The following is a 24,147-nucleotide window of genomic DNA, read 5'->3' as shown; positions in this document are numbered from 1 at the left end:
ACTGCTTCGCGGCGGCAGCGAGACGCTCTCAGCGGAAACACGAAGTGCGGTATTTCAAGGACTGCTACTATCTTGTTCGGTAGATTGTCCCATCGAAAACGTGACGAGTCTATTTCGCAGGTCGATAACTGCTCCGTACTCCCGCAGAAAGTCAATGCCGAGGATAAGGTCACGGGAGCAGTCACTTAAAACAACGCAACTAACGACGAACGTACGTCCGTTAATCTGAATGCGAGCCGTGCACATCCCCTTTGGAGTAACTATATGACCGCCGGCGGTTCGAAGGTACACACCTGGCCAAGCAGTGAGCACCTTCCTCAAAACAGTCGCCATGCGACCACTCAAAATTGAATAATCGGCACCGGTGTCCACCAATGCATTGACCGTAGTGCGACCGTCTAAAATAACCGGAATGTCCAGAGAAACGCTTTTTACTTCCCTAGGTGACGGTACCAGCAGCTCGCGGTCGGATCGAAGCGGCGACGACGGGAGGTCTTCAACGCAGCGACTACCAGCGGCCTCGCCCCCGAAGGTCGCTGTTTTCAGTTTTCCCGACCAGGGCTAGACGAGCGGCCTTGGTTCTCTCGCGAGGAACCGTGAGTGAACTAGGAGGAGCGCCTTGGCGAAGGGGAGCGGGGCTGACGCTGCGAACGAGATGAAGAACGCTGCTCCGCCAGGTACTCCTCAATAAATCGGGGTCGTTGACCAAACCGGGGAGGAGGCGAGTCGATGCGGAAGCCGTGGAGACCGAGGCGTCGATACGGACAATCCCGGTAGAGATGTCCTGGTTCACCGCAGTGGAAGCAAAGCGGACGGCGGTCAGGCGTGCGCCAAATGTCGGCTTTGCGTCGGGGCAGCGGACGATTGTCGAAGTTCTGCACTGGCTGCACCGAGGGCAGCGGAACTGTAGGTGACGCGAGAATGGGCGGTGGTGAAGGGGGAGCCTGACTCTGCAGAACTTCCGCATATGTGGGACGATTGTCGGTCCCCGACAGCAATGGCGGGCTCGGAACTACAGGCGAAAGAGGGCTCTTGAGTGCCTGCCGCACCTCCTCCCGCACTATAGCAGAAACGGAAGATGGCGATTGCTGCAGAGGGCTCCAGAATTTGCTTAGTTCTTCGCGCACGACGCAGCGAATCAGTTCGCGCAATGCATCGGGATGCCGCTCTGAAGATGCAAATGATTCCGCGATTGTGCTTGTATGAAAAGGTCGGTCATAAGCCACGGCACGTTGGTGTAGCACCTTTTCCATTGTGGTGGCCTCCGCAAGGAATCCGTTTACAGTCGACGGTGGGTTTCGCACAAGGCCTGCGAACAACTGCTCTTTCAAACCCTGCATCAAGTGCCTGACCTTTTTGTCCTCGGACATGGCGGGATCGGCTCGCCTGAAGAGGCGCGTCATGTCCTCGACGTATGCTTGGACACTCTCATTCGGCCTTTGGATGCGAGAGTGAATGACACGTTCTGCATGCTCGCGACGATCTGCGCTAGTGTAAGCCTCGAGCAGTTGACGACGGAATTCCCGCCACGAAGTTAATGCTTGCTCTCGGTTCTCGAACCAGATACGGGCGCCGTCCTCAAGGCTGAAGTACACGTTCCTCAGTTTGGCTGCATCGTCCCACTGGTTGAATGCAGCGACACGTTCAAACTGAAGGAACCAGTCCTCCACATCCTCAAAGAGGTCCCCATGGAAAGTCTTCGGTACCCGAGGGGCCTGCAAGGTGTAGTTACAGGCCGGTGCGACGTCCGTCACCTGCTGCGCAGGAGCACTAGATGTCATGGCGGCGGGTGATGGCTCCCTGGAGCCGTCGACTGGAGCGATGCACGGGGGTGTCCAATGGTACAGGGCTGGCGCGACGTCTTGTAGGTGGAGATTCTTGCATAGGCGATCGTTTTACCCAGCACCTCCACCAGAATGTCACGTACACGGTGACTAAGGATACCAATGATAGCAGGGGGTAGCCCAGACACAAGAACACAGCAGCACAGACGCAAACGTGCAAGCGACACTTTGTCGTCCTCTTCAACTTCGTACTCCTTTCACACCTCAGTCATGCGCCACCTGGCAACGCTAGGTGGCAATATTAAGCATAATATTTACTATATATTTGAACTTTCCTGAATATTCTCAGCATACCGATGCTCAGTTAAATGTAGATTCACCTCACACTAATTTTAGCGGAAGTTAAGTTTATGCAGTTGTTAACGAGCGGAGTTTCAGAAATGTGATGGTTGCTAGCAACAGGCTGGAACATTTGCTTTGATGGTCATCCTAAAAGATTTCAATAAGGTTTAGACTGAGTTTGGTACCGCGCAGTGCCATGCAGCGGCTTAATTGTTTTCGTAGTTAAGAAGTTTCGCGGCTGCTTGAAAGCGATCAAATGTCAACTTTTTTCTGTTAAGCATGAAATGGATCTAGCTCCTGCTGTCGGCGGCCTTGAAGTGACGTCGAGCCAAAACCGAGAGCGAAGATCAGGGCAGCGATTTCCCGTCGTCCGAGGGAAGTGTCATCCGTACCCCACAATTTGGCCTTGTCGACAGCTTTACAGCTTTACAGGAAAGCTTTACAGGCTTTACAGGTTTTACAGGCTGTCAAAAAGTGTTTTAAACGTGTAAGTGTAGATTGTGGAAGTGTAAAGGAGCAGGCCGTATTGTTACTGAACCAGTGTAATCTTGATTCGTTGGCGGCGGCAGTTCTGAAGACAAAGGGCGATCAGTTGGATTTATTTTTCTCCGCAAAGACTCATAAGGTTAACATTCTTTTTAGAGCCATCATATCGGAAGCTGGAACTTGGCAGTACTCAGTGACTAGCTATCTGCAGAAGCATCTTTCATCATTGGTTGTGGAGGACCCTTTCTTGGTGGAAAAAACGGACAATATGATAAATTTCCTGAAGCATAGTAATCCTGGTTTGTGTTCAGGTTTCAGCATTGATATAGAAGACTTATATTACTCTTTGCCTCACAAGGGAATTATGAACGCAGTTAAAAGATGTATCACCGAGGAGAATGATGAAGTAGGTTTCATGGGTCATTGCAGCGCTTCTATTGATTCTTTCCTGGAACTGTTGTCCTTTTATTTGAAATCAACTTACGTAGGTTGGCGAGGCGATGTTTATGTACAGAAAAAGGGCATTAGTATTGGGTCAAAGGTAGCGCCTGTGTTGAGCAATATATTTTTGGGTGAAGTTGATAGACAAATTAGTAAACATGTCGATGGTTTGGTGATACGCATCTTCCGATATGTTGATAATTTTTTAGTGCTAATAGAAAAAGACAACTTCAACAGAAGAATGGCGGACGTCTTAAAGCTGTTTCGGGATTGTGCAAAAGGTTTGTCTTTTACTTTTGAAGTACCGCCGAACGACATCCTCCAGTTTCCGAGCATAAAACTGTTTTTCAAACGTGACCACTTATGTTTCATGTACTCCCCGAGGTCCCAAAAGCAGGTGTTAAGCTATTGTTCTGGACACTCAAAAATTGTAAAAATGGAATTGCTAGTAGTTGCATTCGCTCAAGCTTGCTGAGCTCATGTCATCATTGCATTCATGATAGTGTATTGCTACAGGTTCGTAGGCTAAAAACTGCAGGATTCCCGGATTTGGTTATTTCGGCAACATGTGAAAAGCTTTTGCGGATGGTTAGGAAGGATTTTCCGGTTAGAATAAGGGACAGGGCACAGAAGAAGAAAAAACTAGCAGTGATTCCCTACATGCATAAAATTGCACATAAACTAAAAAATGTTGCTGGGCGATTCGAAGTTAATGTTGTTTTTTCGGCGCCGGGTAAGTTGGGCGGGCTCTGCTGCACTATCAGGAACCGCCAGGAAAAGCTAAAGAAGAGTAACCCGTTTGAATGCCAGGTTTCGCATAGGTCGAGATTAGTAGATTGCGCCTGCGCTGTCGTGTACGAAATTCCTCTATCATGCAATAAGGTATACATAGGCCAAACGAGTCGGTGCATAAATATTCGTCTGCGTGAACACCTCTATTAGCTGTCGGACACACGATATTCTCACTTGAAAGATCATTGTAGGGCTTGTGGGAAAGAAGGAAAGCAGAATAACAAACGTTTTCGCCCCTTGGTTTCAAAAACAAAGATTTATTTTCGCCATAGGGACAAAACTACGAGAGAAAATACCGAGGCATATTACATCAGCAAGAAGCAGTCGCAGTGTGTCAGCCAGCCTTCATTGGTGCTTATCGAACAAGAGGTTTATTTTCTGGATAATGTTTGGTGATAATTTATAATTTGTGAAACGGGCCGTTGGGGAGGAGGGGGAGGGGGGCTCGTATGTTTGGTCTTGCTTGATAGGGTTTCCCACGTGGCTGTTGAAGGAAGAAAATATCTCTTGAATTTTGCCTGGTCAAGGGTTTCGTTCTATGGAACATCACGTGACATATTTTTTTGTATAAGAATCCGCTTTCTTCCTAATAAAACATTAGTTGCGAGTCAGCGCTCGTCTGTTGTGCGTCTCTTCTTGTGTTTCGTCTTTTCGCGCTGTTCCACCCACTATGCAATTGTACTAACTCGCCTAACTGTCCATTCTACTTCAAATTCTAAAGTTAAAGCTCAGCTACTTTGGTCATCTGATGAGAAGAGAGGAGTCGCTGGAGAAAGATTTGATGTTGGGAAAGGTTGAGGGTAGGCAGCGAACGCGATGGTTAGATGGCATTCTCGAGGCATTGCAGATGAAGCTATGTGATGTTAGGAAGATAGTGAGAGCCTGGCGTGACATGGTCCATGGGGTCACGAAGAGTCGGACACGACTGAACGACTGAACTGAGGAACTATGATGAACAGCATATGCGATCCCTGGAACGCTCACCTCGAAAGCTCGAGCGCGTGTTTTGGTCTGTTGCCAGCACCACGAAAAGTTGGCCGCTGGAGAACCGAGACTTTGGTGCTCGTATGTTTGCAAAGTCTGGCGACAGATGTTGGGCAATTCGATTTCATCTGCATTTCGCTTGTGTCTGACGGATGCCCGGACGAACCCGCGATTCGCGCGTATTTCGTCTTTCAGTCATTGCTATTTTTTGTGTGGGTTTTCGCGGCAGTTAATTTCTGTCTGCAATCTCAGAGCGGTGCACCTGCGCGCCCCCCTTTTATGTTAGGTCTGAAAGCTACCGCTTGAAAGAAGTAGTGGACTTATTAAGGCGACTTTTTAGAAACAAACCCCGGCGTTGGGTGTCAAAAAGAAACGTATCGAAACTGCCGTGATCACGTTGCGTCACAAGTGCGTAGCAGTGCATCGGCATATCGACTCTATGGATACCGAGTGGCAGGGAAACATATTGCGATTGACTCCAGGTTTTGGGGACACCTAAGCTTCAGTCTTCAAGGGTATGATGCATTGGTGCTAATAATTGCCATCTCCGGCTTGGCTGGCGGATAGTTTTTCGCTTACATGCACTTGGCTACTCTTTTAATATCTGACCCTTTAATTTGTGGTCATGGCGTACAGTGGTAAGCTGGCACATTACCTGACAAACCACCCGATAACAATATCAAGGCCCGATTTAACTGCGCCTTACGATCGGGCCTGCATGGCATAAAGGTAGCGCGTGTGACACGCCATTCAATGGGTTTTGCAGAGTTTGCCGCCTCCAGTATCAAAGGGTCGCTCTCTCAACTCAGCTTTACAACGGGGTCCTGCGACGTCGTCCAACCCACCAACCGCCTATGCTCGCCATTGTTTGCTCCGAGGCTTACGACGCAATCTTTTCTGATGAACGGCGTCTTTAGGCTGCCGCGGTACAAGCAAGTGGAATCGCCACCACAAAACACACCGAGGCTCCACCGCCTCAAGTGCAGCCGCCAAAACTCACTGATTTAATTTTTTTTTTTACCAATCCTAGTTTCTGTACCTGCTACAATTTTCACCTTTAATTGATACGTGATTCTTTTCAGCGATACATAGCTGCGTGGGACCGGACCTCTCTCTAAGCCCCATTTTCCTATATGTCTGAGTGAGGCCCAGACCACTCGATTAACATACGCACGCTGGAGTGCAATCCTTATTGGTAATTTTCGCGAAACCTATAGGAAACTCTAGCAAATAACAAAGCCTACAAAAAATGAGCAAACTCTACATATTAGCCCAAGAAACAGTCTTGCTCAACACCAGAAAGAATTTTTGATCGAGCTGATGTAGCACCAGAAATGTCGCCGTCTAAGGGCAGCGCTCATATTTTCCCTCGGAGCACATGCACGAGACCGAGCGAGAAAACATAGCACGGACCGATACCGCACTTCTCCCCGATTGCGTCACCAAGCATTTTCTGCTCTGCTGTGCACTTTGCTCTTAGCCGCTTGCTCCGCGGTTGGACCGTACGATAGGAAAAGAAATGGTAACTAGACACGCCGCCGTCCGTCTTTGGCGAGCCCTTCCTTCTCATCCTCCTTGAAGGGTGAAGGAACGGGCTAGTTGGTAAATAATCTTGACAAGCAAAACAACGCACTTCAAAACAGAGAAAGGGAACAACAACACAGCGCTGACTTCAACTGGTTTTTTATTAGAGGTTTTTTATTATATATGTATATTGTGTCGCCCTCTAATAAGAAACCAGTTGAAGTCAGCGCTGTGTTGTTGTTCCCTTTCTGTGTCTGTGTTTTGAAGTGCGCTGTTTTGCTCTCCTTCTCGGGATGTGCCTAAGGACGTTCATATGAAGAATTCTTCCGAATTACAGACTGCGGTGGTTGTTGCAAAGCGTTGAAGGACAAGTCCATTAAAACTGTTTCCAAATAGGTATCGGGACTTGTACGCGGTATGAACGCTCAGTGGCACTTCCCGCACGTAGTGACTTAATTTTATAGAACAGCGGATACGTTTGCCGCGGTCGTAAAAGCGTTCATAAAGATAAGAACAGTCGAATAACAGACCGCTTTATTGCCTCGTTCTGTTACATTTACCTTCTTAGCCTCACGGTCTTTTTTGTTCTGTTTCGGTGCCGCGTTCTGGGGGTATACGCTCCCTCAGTCGTCCGCTTTGCACCTCGCAGGCAGACGGATGTTACGCACACGGCCTTCCATTAACTAAGTGGCAGCATCACCTTCATACCAGTACGATTGCCTCGGAGTGATCGGCATTGGGATTATTTTAGCACCTTGTACTGAATGCATATTAAACAACTCATGTACCGCCGTCAGCACGCTTGACCGGAACGCTCAACAGCTTGATCTCGACCTGCAGTGCAGCATAGCTTTAGCCTCACTATGCTTGCGGCGGCTGACGATAGCTGCAACGCCGTTTAATGCTTTTTTTGGGGCGTCAGAGTGAGCGCGCCACTGACGGAACTGTGTAGCAGCGTTACTGTCGTGGCTGCGGTCAAACACCTGCCCAGAGAAAACACTTAGCAATTTGATCATCTCGTTTATACGAGATGGCAGACGGCTGCTCGGGTGCCTTTCCAGTTTGCCCTCAAAAGTGCTGCTCGACAGGAGGCAACGAAGGCTCTGAATTGTGTCTAAAGTGAAATGACAACTAAATATACCGTAAATATGCAGCCAAAATTCTTGCTTCGTAATGTTCTTGAGCTGTGATGTTACGTTTGAAAGGGGGGCGAGCAGTAGCCCTTCTTTTCGAGTTTCCGAGATGAGCAAACTACACTGTGTTTTCTGTGCGCATGTGTTTGATCGCAAGGAGAGGTTAAACGCGGCTACACGAGCTCTCCGCGCTCCCTTCGACGGCCATTTACAGCAGTCTGTCAGCCGCGTAGAAATTGTTAGGATGGGTTTCACTACAGAAACGTAGATACATACTTAGGCTGAAATTGTTCCATAACATATTTTATTCTAAAACAGGTATTGGGGGGGGGGGGGGGGGGGGGGGGGGGGGGGCTGTGAGCGTAATTTATTGCCGCCGGACTATAAATAAGCCTCAAGGAACCACACGTACAAAGTAAAAGCAATGAAATGCAGAACAGACTTACTAAAAAATGTCATTTTTCCCAGAAACAATAAATGAATGGAATAAGCTGCCCCAAATAGTCGTTTCATCAAAATCTAATGAAATGTTTGAAGCACTGCTGTAATATGTGTACTTGTGTTTGCGTGTATGAAATTATGCGGTATTACACTTTGTGTTACGCTCTTTTTTTTTTCCTGTCAGCATGTAGCACTGTTCATGCTGTAATCCTCCCCCCCCCCCCCCCCCCCGACACACACACTTTAAGGCCAAAAGGCACTGTGGGCAATGTGATAAATAAATAAAATAAATAAGTTGATATCAAACTTGGTTGCGGATACTGACTCCTTACCTTGGCTCCAGCAGCCAAGGCTTCGGGCTACTAGCGTCAGTTAAGGTCACGCTGTCGACGTTCGTGTTAATCGGGCGGACAGCGGTATACAGAACATTGCACCGCAATATTGAATTTCATGTTTAACAAAAAAACTATCAACTCGGTGCCCTTAAGGTAGCGCTTGTAAATTGTGGTCCAATTATCCCGGGCCCAGTATCCATCTCTCAATTTTTTTTGAGCATTTAATTCACAATCTCATTTGTATTGATGCTTGATCCATGTAGGGGTCTTTCAATCACAATGTAAGTAACCTTTTAATGGCTTTCCGAATTTCGCTGCTCCACTTGTGACGTAAGCATGTATAATAGAGAGGTGGGCTAGTTGGTGACTAGCATTGAAATGCATCTTCAAATCCCAATGGTTCTAAGATATAAGCATGTTCAACACATCACGAATTTCCATGCAACCAGTCGGGTACCTGACGCTGTGCTGTCAAAATTGCATGGCCGCTACCAACACTGCACGCGTCTGCAGCCTGTATTAGCTCCACGCGTAATTATTTTCTTCAGGCCATTTCATGTCACGAATGGCAATGAAGGGCTCCAGAAATTCCAATCGCCTGGGGTCCTTTAACGTGCACTGACATCGCAAAGCGCGCGGGCGCTTTTCGTCTCCACCGAAAAGCGGCATGATTCGATACCGCGTCACTGGGCACAGATGCCCTCACTACTATACCGAGGGGCGCCGATTAGGATTCGAACAGACGTCATGTTTACCATAATTGTATGCCAGTAATTTTCTGTCCATTTCATGTGAAACGAATGCTGCTCTTTTCCCTATAAACCATAACTAATGATGCTTAATAGTTTGTGAAATTACGCGCCAGTCTCGGAAAACCCAGCGGCCAAGCAAAACCATGGGAAACCATCTGAAACAATGCTTTCGGATGTCTAAATGGGCTTGAGCGGAGTTACACGCTGGATTTTGTTTTTCTTCCTGACTCCTGACACTTCACTACTACATGTAACCTCCAGACCAAAATTTAAAAGGAAGCCACGTTTTATTTCTGGCTCCATTTATCAAATAGACAGTAAATAGGGTTTCTGAAGTTACTGACGCTTATAGCGACGCAGAACTCCTTCCGGGAATGGTTCATTTTTAACCAAGACACATTAAGAAACTAATCGACTGGCAGTCATTATCCTCTTTGCATCCTAGAGGAGTAATGGCCACGAGTTTCAGTGAACCATCCAATTTCTCTAAAAGCTGTCGGAAAAGCCTGCAGTCATTTCTGATGCAGTGTTGTTTTTATTTACTTCCATGCTGACGGTCGAGTGTGCTTTTCACTTGCCCAACACTAGCAACATATTTTAAAGGTTTGCGAAACAAACACAAGTGTCGTCGACCTATAAATGCGTCACATGGAAAGTAAACAAAGTGTGGCGACAGCTAATCAATCAATGCGCGAGACTCTTAAGTGGCAGTCGTACCGTGTGGTTGGCGAAGCTGCTACTGTCGATGACGGGCTCGCTGTTCCTGATTACGGCCGGCCGCGGTGGCAGCGGAGGATCCAGGGTGAAACTGCAGTACTGGCCGCGGAAAAGCCGCATCCCTGCACCCGAGCGCGCTGTTTTCCGGACGTCGAGGCGAAGGCACAGGTCGTAGTCCCCGAGTTCGGCCAGGCTGCCGTCGGAGAAGCCGCTGGGAATTTTTCCCCACGAATCCAGCACTGCGCAGAGAAACACAACAGGAGTTTCTAAAATCATTTCGTGGGCTCAAGTTTGGTGTGGCGGAGGCATGGAAAGTTTACCGAACATCATTAAGATGAGCACGCTCAAACAGTGTCTGGTTTATAGTGAACTAAACTACTGATGTAGTGGCACGAACGGAGGAGCGCGGCAGAGGAGCGGCTGAAGCAGAAGCGCTGGGTTTGCCTTCGATTCTTGGAGTTTTTTCTTTTAAAAGCAGCAGGATATACTTCGGCACGGTCTCTGTAGCGGACGACAGAGTTTTAATCAGGCATTATGTACGTGACATAGCTGAATACAAAGCGACTAATATGCTAAATTGAACTTGTCAAGTCCCTAAACGTCGAGCATAATAAATGACGTCACCGTCAGAACTACTATACAGACAGACGACACAACAGCGCTGATAATAAATGTTTACGTCTGCTCTCGATAACGGTGGAAGCATTTTTCTTAAAGCGAATCCGCACAACATTCGGCCATCCGCAAAAAGCGGTAGAGAACACGGTCAGTATTTAAAAAAGCCACGACCGAGGCCATTAATATTCGCAGCAGCTGTTCCTCTACACCCACCTCTACGGAAAAATGTTTTCAACTTCACTTTCTTCTACGCAGCATAATTGTTCGGTTATATACTACTCAGGGACGTGGCTGCGGCTGGGCTCCTAAAAACTGTCTAACCTTCCGAATTTCTCCTGCCTTTCCTCAAACAGTGTCTGGTTTATAGTGAACTAAACTACTGATGTAGTGGCACGAACGGAGGAGCGCGGCAGAGGAGCGGCTGAAGCAGAACGCCTCTCCCGCTCGCAGGGGGCGCTGCTGCGCTTTTTACTAGCGCAGCATTATTTAGCTATCTTGTTTAGATAATTTTTTTTTCTAGGCTATTGGCATTCGCAGAATTGGTTTTTAACGCGTGTTTGCTAGTCGTTTCTTGTGTCTTCTTTTGGCAATTTGTATATTCTGAGAATTCGTAATAAATATAGTCCAGTCGATGAGCGCTTAAGATGTGCAATCAAAAGAAGGTAAAGTGTACTCAGTGTGAGGCGCAGGTTAATCTAAAGGATACGCGTTTTTACTCTGTAGGTGAAGCGGATGGCAGCGACTTTTTGTGTCGGTGTTGCGTACTGAGTGCGCGTCTGGATAGATTAGATCAAGAAAGGGGCAGTTTAGTGTCTAGTGTGGATGATTTAGAAAATGAAGTACGTTTGTTAAGAGCGGAAAATCAGAAACTGCTTGGACAGCTTACTCAAACTGAAAAAAAAAAAAAAAAGGGGCCGACTTTGTCCTTGGAACCAACGAGGACGAACATTCCAGTTCGGGCCACGTGTCTGGGGCCAGCACTGGCATGGAAGGCATAAGCAAAGTAGGTCAGGCGGATCCGAACCGTCCGAGTTATTTAGAAGCAGCTAAGACGCCGGAAAAAAAGGAAGAAGTAAGGCAGAATGAAAATCCCAGAGATAAGGACACAGATAAGCAGGAGCCAACAGTTGGGAGAGGGAGAGAGAAGGCCCAGGTGCTTATCGCCGGAGATTCTAACATGGACAGGTGCAAGGGAGATATCTTGGAACGTGTAAGGGGTGATAAGAGAGTGTTGGTTGGAGCCTCCCAGGGAGAACAATGAGGGCAGTGCTAAAAGAGAGTAAAAATAGGCTGTTGAAGAATTCCGCAGAGCGGAGTATGGTAATAGTAGCCGCGGGGCTAAATGATGTCCTAAATGGTGACGCTGCAGCAGTGGTGAAAAGTTTAGCTAAGGGAGTTGATGAGATCAGGGAGATAGCACAGCAGACGCAGATAGTTGTATGCACAGTACAAGAGGTGCTAGGATTGAACGGAAAGATGGAAAAGGACGTGGTGACAGTTAATCAGGACATAAGAAAGTTAAGCCTGGAGAAGCGTTTCGAAGTGGTTGAGGTAAACAGGGAGGTACATAAAGCAGGTTTTGGTAGAGCTTTTCAGCGAGATGGCATTCATTTTAACAGAAGGGTGGGAGCAGAGATCGGCTGGCGCCTGGCAGGCAGGGCAGTAGCTTTTTTAGGGGGTCCGCGAGGACTCCGTGCACAGAGGTAGTTCGAAGTGAAGCAGAAGAAAGTGTAATAATGGAGGCTGAGCCCCCAAAAATGGCAAAGAGTAGGTCGAGAAAGAAAAGTACAAAAAAGAAATTCAACACTAGGATCAGCTACATAAACATGCAAGGAGGTAGAAAAAGACCGAAATGGCTAGAGATAGAACAGCAGTTGAAGGATGACAAAATAGGTGTGTACGCTCTTTGCGAGACTCATATCAATGATCTAGAAGATCCGCCGTTTATAGAAGGCTACGTCTGGGAAGGGTGCAACAGAACGAGAACGGAAAAAAAGGGTGGAGGGGTAGGTATGTTGATACACCAGGGAACAAATTGGCAAAGAATTAGATCATCTTGTAAAGAATATATCTGGGTTTCAGGAACAATTGCCGGCATAAGGACATGGCTAGGGGTAGTTTATTTAGGAACAGGACATCAATGCAGGCAAGAAAACAGGGATCTTGTTGAATGTCTCAGTGACGATATAAGCCAGTTTGGAAACGGGGCCAATATTATTCTACTGGGAGACATGAACGGCCACATCGACGATCTGGATGGATACACGGATTGTAACGGCAAGCTAATGCTAGATTTCTGTGAGCGACACGATCTAGTTATAGTAAATAGAGAAACAAAATGTGAAGGCCAAATCACATGGGAATTCCGCAACAGGCAGACGACCATTGACTATTGTCTAATGTCACAGGAAATTTATAGCCAGGTCACAAAAATGGAAATAGACGAAGACGGGGAGTGTAGTTTGGGAAGTGATCATAAACGTATTAGTCTGCAGATGGGGCCCTTGATGAAAAGAGAAATGGAACTTAGACAAAACGTAAACACAAAATTAAACGTCGGTCAAATAGCGCAAATAGCAGCAGACATAGAGGAAGCAATAGAGAAAAGCCCCATGGAAGACTGGAATTATGAACAGGTAGAACTCCTCAGAAGGAGGAACATTCAGGAGGTTAAAGTAGCAAACCGCTGGAATGAAAATAGGAAGCCACGGAGCTGGTGGAATAAGGAAATCAGGGAAGCTATTGAACAACGACGGGCTGCTTCAAGGGAACACCGAATGGCAAAGAAGGCACAGGTATCTCAGGAGGAAATCGACCAAAAATGGGAATCATATCGACAAAAGAAACTTCAAGTACAGGCCCTCGTCCAAAGTAAAATAAGACAGTCCACCGATCGCTGGATGGCTGATATACACGATGCCTCTAGAGGCGGAGCAAGAAAATTCTGGAACCATATAAGCTGGCTAGGGAAGAAGAATCAAAGAAAGCAGGATCGGATTCAAGATAACGAGGGAAATTGTTTGAAGGGAGATAACGCAGTGAACTACATTACATCAGTTATAGCCGAGTCATTTAAGACCGACGATAGGGTAATCTCCGCAAATCAGGAAGCAACACAAGGTAGCAGAATACAAAGCAGCTTAGAACTGACCAATCTAAACTGGAAAAAGGCAGAAAAAAATATTCCTAAAAATACATCTACAGGAATAGATGGAATTCCGATCAAGCTGATTAATGAACTCGGTCCAAAAAGTAAGGAAACGTTGTTAAAAGCTCTGGAAACAGTCATAGCGAATAAGCAAATTCCGGACAGCTGGAGGCAGAGTAAAATGAATTTGATTTATAAAGGGAAAGGAGACAGGATGCACATAAAATCCTACAGGCCGATTACCATAACATCTGTTATGTACAGGTTAGCCATGCAGGCGGTGAAATTAAAGGTGCAAGCATGGGTTGAAAGTAACAAGATACTCGGAGAACTTCAGAACGGCTTTAGAAATGGTAGGCGCTTAGATGATAGCCTGTTCGTGCTTACCCAATGCATCGAAATATCTAGAGTGGAAAATAGACCTTTGTATTTGGCCTTCCTGGACATAAACGGGGCGTACGACAACGTAAGCAGGGAACTCCTCTGGAACATATTAAAAGAAGAAGGTATCGTTTATGAGATAATAGAGTTCCTACAGGAAATATAGCGGGATAACAAAGTAGAAATTACGTGGGAAGGGATAAGAAGTACGGAGGATGTCAAAGCATGCAAAGGATTAAGACAAGGCTGTCCTCTATCACCGTGTTGTTCATGCTTTATATGATAAACCTGGAACGGAGGATACAAGATAGTAACCTAGGTTTTAACCTGTCATATAGATCAGGTGGAAAGGCGGTAGGGCAGTGCCTCCCCGGTTTGATATATGCAGACGATATTGTGCTGCTAGCTGAGAGTCTGGAAGAATTGCAAACTCTAGTTAAGTATTGCGGAGACGAAGGGGACGCTCTAGGCTTCAGTTTCAGCGCCGTTAAGTCGGGTCTGATGACTTTCAACGGCTCAACTGATCAGGGTCTTAAAATACAAGGCCTTGAAATACCTAGAGTAGCAGAATATAAATATCTGGGGGTATGGGTAAACGAAGGATTGGCATACATTGGAAAGCATGAGCAATCACTTAAGGCCAAAGGGCGAAGGAATGCAGGGATAATGAAGCATAAGGCATTGTGGGGATACAATAGGTATGAGGTTTTGAGGGGTATTTGGAAAGGAATTACGGTGCCCGGACTTACTTTCGGAAATGCGGTTTTGTGCCTAAAATCAGAGGTACAGTCGACATTAGAAACAAATCAGAGATCCGTTGGACGATTAGCACTAGGTGCCCACGGCAAAACTACAAATGAGGCGGTACAGGGAGATATGGGCTGGGTATCTTTCGAAGTACGGGAAGCTCAGAGTAAAATATTATATGAGGAACGCCTGAGGAAATTGGACAGTAACAGATGGGCAGCTAAAGTATTTAAATACCTGTACCTAAAAAGCGTTGACTAACTAGTAAGTATGCTAGTAACAAGGACGGAGAAATAAAGAGCATTAAGCAACAGGTGAAAAACACAGAAGGTAAAAATTGGATAAATTCGATGGAAAAGAAACAGAGTGTGGAATTATACCGAAAGTGGAAAATGCAGATCAGGAAGGAAGATTTCTTTGATAACTCAAGAGGCAGTGCCCTACTTTTTGAAGCTAGATCAGGGTGCCTTAGAACACGCAGCTACAAAAAGAAATTTAACAATGGAGATGACGCATGTGCTGTATGTGGAAACTCCAGTGAAACAATTGACCATATTATACTCGAATGTAATGGTATCCATCCGGAAGTTGGTGCAGGCGCAATCACTGTTCCTGAAGCTCTGGGCTTTAGAGATACCAGTGGCCGGGTGAATAAACCGGCGGTGGAAACTAGCAAAAAACGACTGGAAGATTGGTGGCTTAAAAGCAGAGAAGTGACATAATGTTAGTAATGTAGGAACAAAATTTAATAAATAGAATGGTGGTTTAGTTAACCATTCCAAATCAATAATTAAGATATATGGAGAAAAATGACCATGATAGCTACTGCTACCACCCCGTTTCAAAGGGGACGCTCCTATATTCCATCCATCCATCCATCCATCCATCCATCCATCCATCCATCCATCCATCCATCCATCCATCCATCCATCCATCCATCCATCCATCCATCCATCCACCCACCCACCCATCCATCCATCCATCCATCCATCCATCCATCCATCCCCGTCCGTCCGTCCGTCCGTCCGTCCGTCCGTCCGTCCGTCCGTCCGTCCGTCCGTCCGTCCGTCCGTCCGTCCGTCCGTCCGTCCGTCCGTCCGTCCGTCCGTCCGTCCGTCCGTCCGTCCGTCCGTCCATCCATCCATCCATCCATCCATCCATCCATCCATCCATCCATCCATCCATCCATCCATCCATCCATCCATCCATCCATCCATCCATCCATCCATCCATCCATCCGCTGCATCCGTGCTGCTGAGCGCAGTCAGAACGGCTCTCAGCACGTTGAACTCTCTGCGAACCAGCTTCTCTGCAAGGTTTGTTTTCCAACAAAAAGGTTTCGTTCGCTGACAACACTCGCGCATTATTCGAAGTAACGAGCAAAGGGAAGTTCTCCTTTAATTTGGTTTGCGTGGTTTAACGTCCCAAAGCGACTGAGGTTACGAGAGAGGCCATAATGCAGGACTCCGAAATTTTCGACCACCTGTGGATTTTTTAGCCTGCACACACATCACTCAGCACAAGGACGCGACTCCGTTTCACCTCCATCGAAACGCAGCCGCCGGCGGTCGCGATCGAACCTGGAACTAAGGCATAGTAGTCGAGTATCTGAACCACGTACTGTTCCACAGTGGCGGGTCATTTTTTCTTTCTACGTAAACCTAGTAATGTCTCCAGAATACTCAGCGAGAGAGATCGGAATAGTACAAAGTTTGAGTACCACATGTTTTTATGCGAAATACAGGATGAATGCTGCGGGGATTGTCTTGCGCCTTTCTACTCGAGCATGACTGGGTTCGGCCATTCTGGTTCGACCCATTCATCGCGTTCCCTCAGATCCCTAAATGAATGGCCTAAAAGAGGTGCTCTTCATTTCCACAAAGAGTATCATCTGCTAATGAGACTTTTCGACTCGAAAGCGTCTTCGCCGTCAAAAAAGAAAGTGGCGCCAATTGGGAAAGTTTCAATTGATACCGATTTGGAAAAGCTTCAGTCGTAAATTAGCAAGCAATTGGACCGTTGGACTATTTGGAACTCGCCCCTTTTTTCGGCCATAATGTTTCGTGAAGCTAATCGCACCCAGTAGACACTGTTAAGATTTACTTTTACATTAGGGTGTGCAAAACGCTCAATACGAGCGATATTAAGGTGCAAGAAAAAAAAAGCCCGATTGGCGTACATGAACGGCACTCAACCTTATTGTGCCAACGGTTTTACGAAAGAATGCAAAGCATGACAACTGCTTGTTTTCCGTATATCAAGAAAACAATCAAGCATCACACTGAAGGGAAAATAACATGATACACTACTAACACCACCTGGACACATATCATTTGCTCCCGCTTATAAATATCCCATATATTCGACTCATGCTGGATTATGCCTGTCAGTTGAGCGCAGTTCTTTCGTATAATTTCAAATGCAGGAAAGTGCATACAATTCTGCAGATTAAGGTCTTGCAAGCTCTTAATATAAAACCCTATATATTGCCACCTGGCGTCCCTGATGTTCTCAGGTGGCACCTGGAAGAAAAGGACGCCGAAGTTGTCTCGCGTGCTGTGCGCGGAACTTTGCCTGCTGGTTCAGCTTCGTCCCGTCGTCTTAGTCACGTCTAGCCCTGTTGTCCGTGACATATTTTGGTGTCGGCGCTAGGGTTCGATCCCAGTACATGTCTCGTACACCACCGCATACCCAGGACTCAACTCAGGGACTCAAGAGCGAAGACGTCGAAGACTGGCTTATCCAATTTGAACGAGTCGCCTCGTTTAATCAGTGGGACGACGCCGCCAAGCTTTGAAATGTCTTCTTCAGCCTGGAAGATGGCGCTCGTACTTGGTACGAGAACCGAGAAGACGCCCTAACATCATGGCGTGAGTTCTGCCGACGAATTCGTGAGACCTATACCAGCGCGGATCGGCGAGAACGCGCAGAAAGGGCTCTACAGTCTCGTATACAGATGCCAAATGAGACTGTGACCATGTATGGGGAGGACATGACCCGGCTCTTCCGACGTTCTGACCCGGCCATGACCGAAGCGAAAAAGGTGCGCCACCTTATGCACGGTATTAAAGAGCAACTGTTCGCTGGCCTCGTGCGTAATCCACCAAGGACGGTTGCCGAGTTTCTTTCGGAGGCTGTCACAATAGAGAGGATGCTCCAGCAGCGGTCTACCACTTACGACAGGCCGGTGGTCGCCGCTTCGGTTGTGGAGCCATTTTCGGCCTTCGGGGCTACCCCGAACCTATGCGAAATCATCCGCTCAGTTATTCGCGAAGAGCTCCAGAAGCTTTTCGGTGCTCCACAGCCGATGGTCGGCTCTGTAGCTAGCATTGACCGCGAAGAGCTTCAAGCGTTTAAGCCCTCGGTAGCGTCCGCTGATCCACAACCTTTCCCCACGGAGTACCTGCGTCCAACTTACGCAGATATGGCGCGACGCCCTGCCCCTGCTTCGGCGCCATTACCGCCACCCGATCAAGGCTCACTGTATTCCGCACACACTGAGCCGTTCGTCGACAACCGACGACCACCTCAGCGGAAGGCGGACCTGTGGCGCGCCTCAAATCGCCAGCGCCTGTGCTTCCATTGCGGGGAGCCAGGTCATCTCTATCGCCAGTGCCCCTATCGACACCTTGGACTTCACGGATTTCCCATCGACATGCGTCGCCCTCCAATAGGCCAAAGACCCCGAGAGATTGAAGACTACTTAGCGCAGCAGCGCATGGCGCCAACTTCTCAGCGGCAGTCACGATCCACGTTCTCACGCCGACCATCGCCGCGGCCCGGGTCATCCTGGACGGCGCAGCGACGCTCGCCAAGTCCCCACCGGGAAAACTAAAGACAGCGACCTCCGGGGGCGAGGCCGCTTGCAATCGACGTGACGAAGACCCCCTGACAAGGAGACCTGTGAGCGATCTGGATTTTACGGCACCGACGACAGTTCCTACGCATGAACATCGATTCTCGCTGGACATACCCGTGCTTCTCGACGGCCATAAGGTTAGCGCGTTGGTGGACACTGGCGCGGATTTTTCGATTATAAGCGGGAAGCTAGCAGCGCTTCTGAAAAAAGTCATGACACCATGGTCGGGCACGTAGATTCGCACCGCTGGCGGACATGTCGTAACTCCTAGTAGCCTGTGCACGGCACGAGTTCAAATTCGCAGCTCCACGTTTATTGTAAGCTGCCTCGTTATACCTGACTGCTCCCGTGACGTTATCCTTGGGGTTGATTTTCTCCGGGAGTATGGAGCTATTATCGATCTCCGGAAGCGCACAGTGACATTTTCAACCGAGAAAGCTGCTGATACTGACGCCAAGAATCGCCAACGCCGCGCCGCCCTTCGAATTTCCGCCGAGAGCGTTTAGATTCCGCCACGCGCCAGTGTTTTTGTCACTGTTACTTGCGACGAACTGCGTGACGGGCATGCGGTCGCGGAAGGCAACCAGTCACTTTTGCTCACCCACGGCATCTGTACAGCGCGCAGCCTCATCCACCTCCGCGACGGCCGGTCTGATCTCCTGGTGACTAACATCACCAACGAACCCCGGAATCTTTTTCGTGCTACTGCCATCGCGTTTGCTGACTCCTTAGCGGATGTTTCTGAATGTTTTACGTTTGGGGCTGTTAGCACTGTGTCGTTGGACCGTCTTGATATTAGTCCGGATCTCTCGGACACACAGAATCGTGAGCTACGTGCCCTCCTACTAGAGTTCAGCACTTGTTTTGCGTCCTCATCGAAAGTACGGCAAACGCCTCTCGTGAAGCACCGCATCATTACTCCTGACGACGCCCGCCCTATCCGCCAGCAGCCGTACCGTATCTCAACGACGGAACGTGAAGCGATTCAGACACAAGTTCAGGAGATGCTTTGTGATGGTGTCATACAACCATCCAACAGCCCGTGGTCATCCCCTGTCGTGCTGGTAAAGAAAAAAGATGGGACCCTTCGCTTCTGTGTCGATTATCGAAAGTTGAATGCCATCACTAAAAAAGACGTCTACCCGCTGCCCCGTATCGACGATTCGCTCGACAAGCTTCGTCGCGCCCAGTACTTCTCCTCCATTGACTTGAAGAGTGGGTACTGGCAGATTGAGGTCGATGAGCGGGACCACGAAAAAACAGCTTTTGTCACCCCAGATGGACTGTACGAGTTCAAAGTGCTGCCTTTTGGCCTATGTTCAGCGCCGGCTACTTTTCAGCGCATGATGGACACCGTCCTCGCCGGGCTTGATGCTCAAGCCCGAGAAGTGCCACTTTGGCTACAAAGAGTTGAAGTTTCTTCGTCACCTTGTGAGTGCCGCAGGCGTTAGGCCAGACCCCGACAAGACTTCTGCTGTCGCCAAATTTCCCGTTCCTGCAAACAAGAGAAGTTTGAAACGCTTCCTGGGTTTCTGCACGTACTACCGCCGCTTCATCGCCGATTTTTCCAAAGTTGCCGCTCCCCTGACTCGCCTCACGCGCGATGATACACAGTTCGTGTGGGGCGCCGAGCAACAAGAGGCTTTTGAGGAGCTGCGTAGCCGACTGCAAACAAGCCCTGTTCTTGCACACTTTCATGAAGACGCTGACACCGAAGTCCACACCGACGCCAGCAATATCGGCCTTGGCGCTGTACTCGTTCAACACCAAGCTGGCGTCGAAAAGGTAATAGCGTATGCCAGCCGCACGCTCTCCCGCGCCGAGACGAACTACTCCACTACGGAAAAGGAATGCCTTGGGGTTGTGTGGGCAACCATGAAATTTAGGCCTTACCTCTACGGCCGCCAGTTTAAAGTTGTCACCGATCATCATTCCTTGTGCTGGCTGGCTAACCTCCGCGACACATCGGGGCGCCTAGCACGATGGAGTCTTCGCCTCCAAGAATTTGAGCACGCCATTGTGTATAAATCTGGCCAGAAGCACGAAGATGCTGACGCGCTGTCGCGCGCACCCGTCGGTTTAGTCGATGAGAGCACGGACGATGAGAGCGGTTTTCTTGGACTGGTGAGGGCTTCAGACATAATGACCCGACAGCGAGCTGACCCGGACCTTCGACCTGTCATTAACCATCTGGAGGGTCGCGCTGCTGATATCCCTCGGCAATTTGCTCGGAACCTGTCTGCTTTCTGTGTCCGGAATGGCGTTCTATACAAACAGAACTCCAGCACTGTTGACCGAGCGTTCCTCCTCGTAGTGCCAGCCGACCTCCGTGCCGATATCCTTTTTGCTTGCCATGATGAGCCCACCTCTGGTCACTTGGGCTTTGCACGCACACTCGCCCGAGTTCGTCAAGCCTATTATTGGCCTAAACTCGCTGACGCCGTTCATCGCTACGTCAGAGGCTGTCGTGAGTGCCAACGTCGAAAGGCGCCACCTCTCAAGCCAGCGGGTTTGTTCCAACCTATTGCACCTCCCCGAACACCGTTTGACCAAATCGGCATCGACCTACTGGGCCCATTTCCGCTGACATCGGTCGGTAACAAATGGATTATAGTTGCGACCGACTATCTCACACGGTATGCTGAAACAAAGGCGGTGAAGCGTGACACGTCATCTGAGATCGCCCAGTTTTTTATGCAGCAGATCGTGTTGCGCCATGGCGCACCGCCCCAAGTAATCACCGATCGAGGCACGGCGTTTACGGCACAACTTATGCACGACGTATTTGAGCTGAGTCACACGAGCCATTGCAAAACCACTGCTTATCACCCACAGACGAATGGCCTCACGGAGAGACTCAATAAAACGATCGCCGACATGATTGCAATGTACATAGACTCGCAGCACAAGACCTAGGACGAGATTATCCCGTACGTCACATATGCCTACAACACTGTCATCCAAGAGACTACGCGTTTTACGCCATTTCGCCTGCTCTATGGACGCGACGTTCAGACGATGTTAGATGCCATGCTTCCGTGCTGCACGGATAATCCTCTCATCCCAGACGCTGAGCAGTTTGCTCAGCGCGCCGAGGAAGCACGTCAACTTGCCCGCATCCACATTCAGCAACAACAGGGAAAGGATACGCGTCGCTACAACCTCCGTCATCGACACGTCACATACCAACCAGGAGAGCAAGTTTGGGTGTGGACACCGGTGCGCCGGCCCGGCTTGTCTGAAAAACTGATGTCGCGATACTTTGGACCTTACAAGGTTCTGCGCCGTGTCACAGAAGTGACATACGAAGTCCTTCCAGCGGGTACTGTGCAGACCTCGCGTCGGCAACCACGCTCCGAGGTGGTGCACGTTGTCCGCATGAAACCGTATTTCACGCAGTATAATGTGCAGTGTACTATGCACTCCTTTAGTTGTGTAGGGCACCGCCTCCGTTTTATATTCGTTTTCTGTACTGACTTGCATCGCCCATCGCTCGCGCCCAGTCTGTGCTTTCGTTTTTTTTCAGGAGGGGGAGTAATGCCACCTGGTGTCCCTGATGTTCTCAGGTGGCACCTGGAAGAAAAGGACGCCGAAGTTGTCTCGCGTGCTGTGCACGGAACTTTGCCTGCTGGTTCAGCTTCGTCCCGTCGTCTTAGTCACGTCTAGCCCTGTTGTCCGTGACAATATTCTGCCGTGTTTTTCAAATATGAAAATGTTCCCATAAATATTCTGGTCGCAGTTAGGCAGACCAATTGAAACTATTGACAAAGCCAACGGTTGTTTCCAAATGGTCCTAATTAGCAAGTCCAGTTGGACTCAAGTGACATCAATCATGACTCAATCGTAGCCAATTGTAATCAGTAATTTCCAAAGTGGTCCAGTTCATTCCCATTGGCAAGTATAATATGGAATCGAATTTCTCCTCTCTCTGAATCGTAACTAATTGGAATGAAGATTTTTCCGACTGGTTTGAACTGATTCCACTTGATTCCCATTGGCAATGCCAGTTGGAGCCCATTTCGTTTACTGGGTTGCAGCGAAGCTAAGTTCCGCAGCTGTTCCATTCCAGGAATCCTACAACAATCCTCGCCTCCAGCGTATTGTAAACCTGGCCATGTCATATACACGCTGCAAGTAAGGCTCGCCACAAAGTAGATTGCGAATATTTTCAATCATGTGTGAAAGCGACTCAAATGCGTTTCTGCACCGCTGAACCGTTTCAGAAGAAAAAAAGAAAAAAAAAACAACATTGCGTATAAATACATGACGCGTCTGTGCGCGGATAGATGGATCATAGGTGTAGTTTGTCATAATCGCCGGTAAACACATTTAGCCTGAGTAGTGCATGTAAACAACAGACATTCACCAGGGAACCAAGCATTTCGCACCACCCTTTGGTAGTAGACTATACACAACGGTTGAGTTTTTATCACTGTCGAACTGCTCAGAAAATTCACGCTAAGAAAAAGCTGCTTAAATGATTACTCTGAGGCCAGCGACATGCCGAATTCTTTACTTAAGGTACACCACAACGGAGAAGCATGCACAAGAATCTGAAGCAGCAGCAATGCCGCCGATAGTAAACGTTGCAGTTGTGCCACCTCATTGCTTCTACACCAAAGAGCACGCTCGCGTCTCCCCGTTCGCGCCACTAGGATAGCATTCTAGTTCACTATAACCTCCACAGCGGTACCTCTGTCTCTCTCTTTTAACTCCCACCTTCTTCCTTTTCCTTACGGGTCTGTTAAGGTGTTCGCGGAGAATTCAGACAGATACTGCGCCTTTTCTTTCCTGTAAACTAATTTGAAACGCCGCTGATGCCAGCTACTGTGAGTCTGCTTCTATATGCTGTGTAGTGCGGCGTTCCAGTAAGCACGAAATGAATACCGGCGCATGGACGCCTGGGCCTAAAGCCCGGCTGGATCAACTTCGTATATGCGTGAATCTCCTGGTGAGTTCATCACCAGTCGTGACGTCATGACCTGCTGTAACATCATCATGATATCACATCCTGTCACGATGTCCCGGCCGATGATGTCACCATGTGATGATGTCATAGTCAGTCATTATCATTACTCATGACTAGTCATGACTAATGTCTAATTAGAACTAGTTTGTGACTATTAAGTCATTATTTAGTACTGTTTAGTGACTAGTTTTAGTTCTGTTCAGTGACTAGTTAACAATTAGTCATTCGTACTACACCACTGGTGTAGCTCGCCAGATGTGACGTGCTCGGCAACCGCCACAGCAAAAATAGAACTTTGCGGCCAATGTAGCTCTTGTTACAAAATGTCCTGGATAACCACTTTTATTTCACCTGTATGTAATCTAAATGAGGCGCTACATGAGCTCTACGCCGGAGCCGTTTAAGCCACGAACGGGTGGCTGAGAGCTGCGCTCGAAATTGCGCCAATTGCACGTTCCTCCTACAATGCCCTAATGACAGTCAATATGTGTCGACATCTTTGGCGTTAAGCAATAATGCTGCAAATCCAGATTGCAGCGTGCGGAAGCGAAATGAGTAATTAATGGACATCCTGAATAAAAAATTCTAGAGGGCATTTTGGACCCCTAAAGTGCGATGAGGCAAAAGTCATTATTGCGCGGCGGATCGTAGCAGGCCTCCGCTACGGCCCCTCTATCTCCCCCTCTTTTTTCAT

General features: G+C 48.2%; 1 protein-coding gene across 1 annotated transcript in view; it reads right to left on the bottom strand.

Annotated features, from left to right (window-relative positions):
- The window catches only part of LOC146171619 (nose resistant to fluoxetine protein 6-like), a 217,512-nt gene that overhangs the window by 117,617 nt on the left and 75,748 nt on the right, over positions 1-24,147 (bottom strand). Inside the window, exon 2 of the mRNA XM_084586464.1 lies at positions 9,732-9,970. Within this exon, the coding sequence (XP_084442590.1) occupies positions 9,732-9,970 (239 nt within the window). The remainder of the gene's footprint in view (positions 1-9,731; positions 9,971-24,147) is intronic.

Source organism: Amblyomma maculatum, unplaced genomic scaffold (assembly GCF_055883805.1).
Source record: "Amblyomma maculatum isolate TAMU_Amacu unplaced genomic scaffold, ASM5588380v1 scaffold_19, whole genome shotgun sequence".
In the NCBI taxonomy this organism is placed as follows: Eukaryota; Metazoa; Arthropoda; class Arachnida; order Ixodida; family Ixodidae; genus Amblyomma; species Amblyomma maculatum.
Note: the sequence above shows the minus strand (reverse complement) of the source record. Positions and strands in the feature narration are given on the sequence as shown.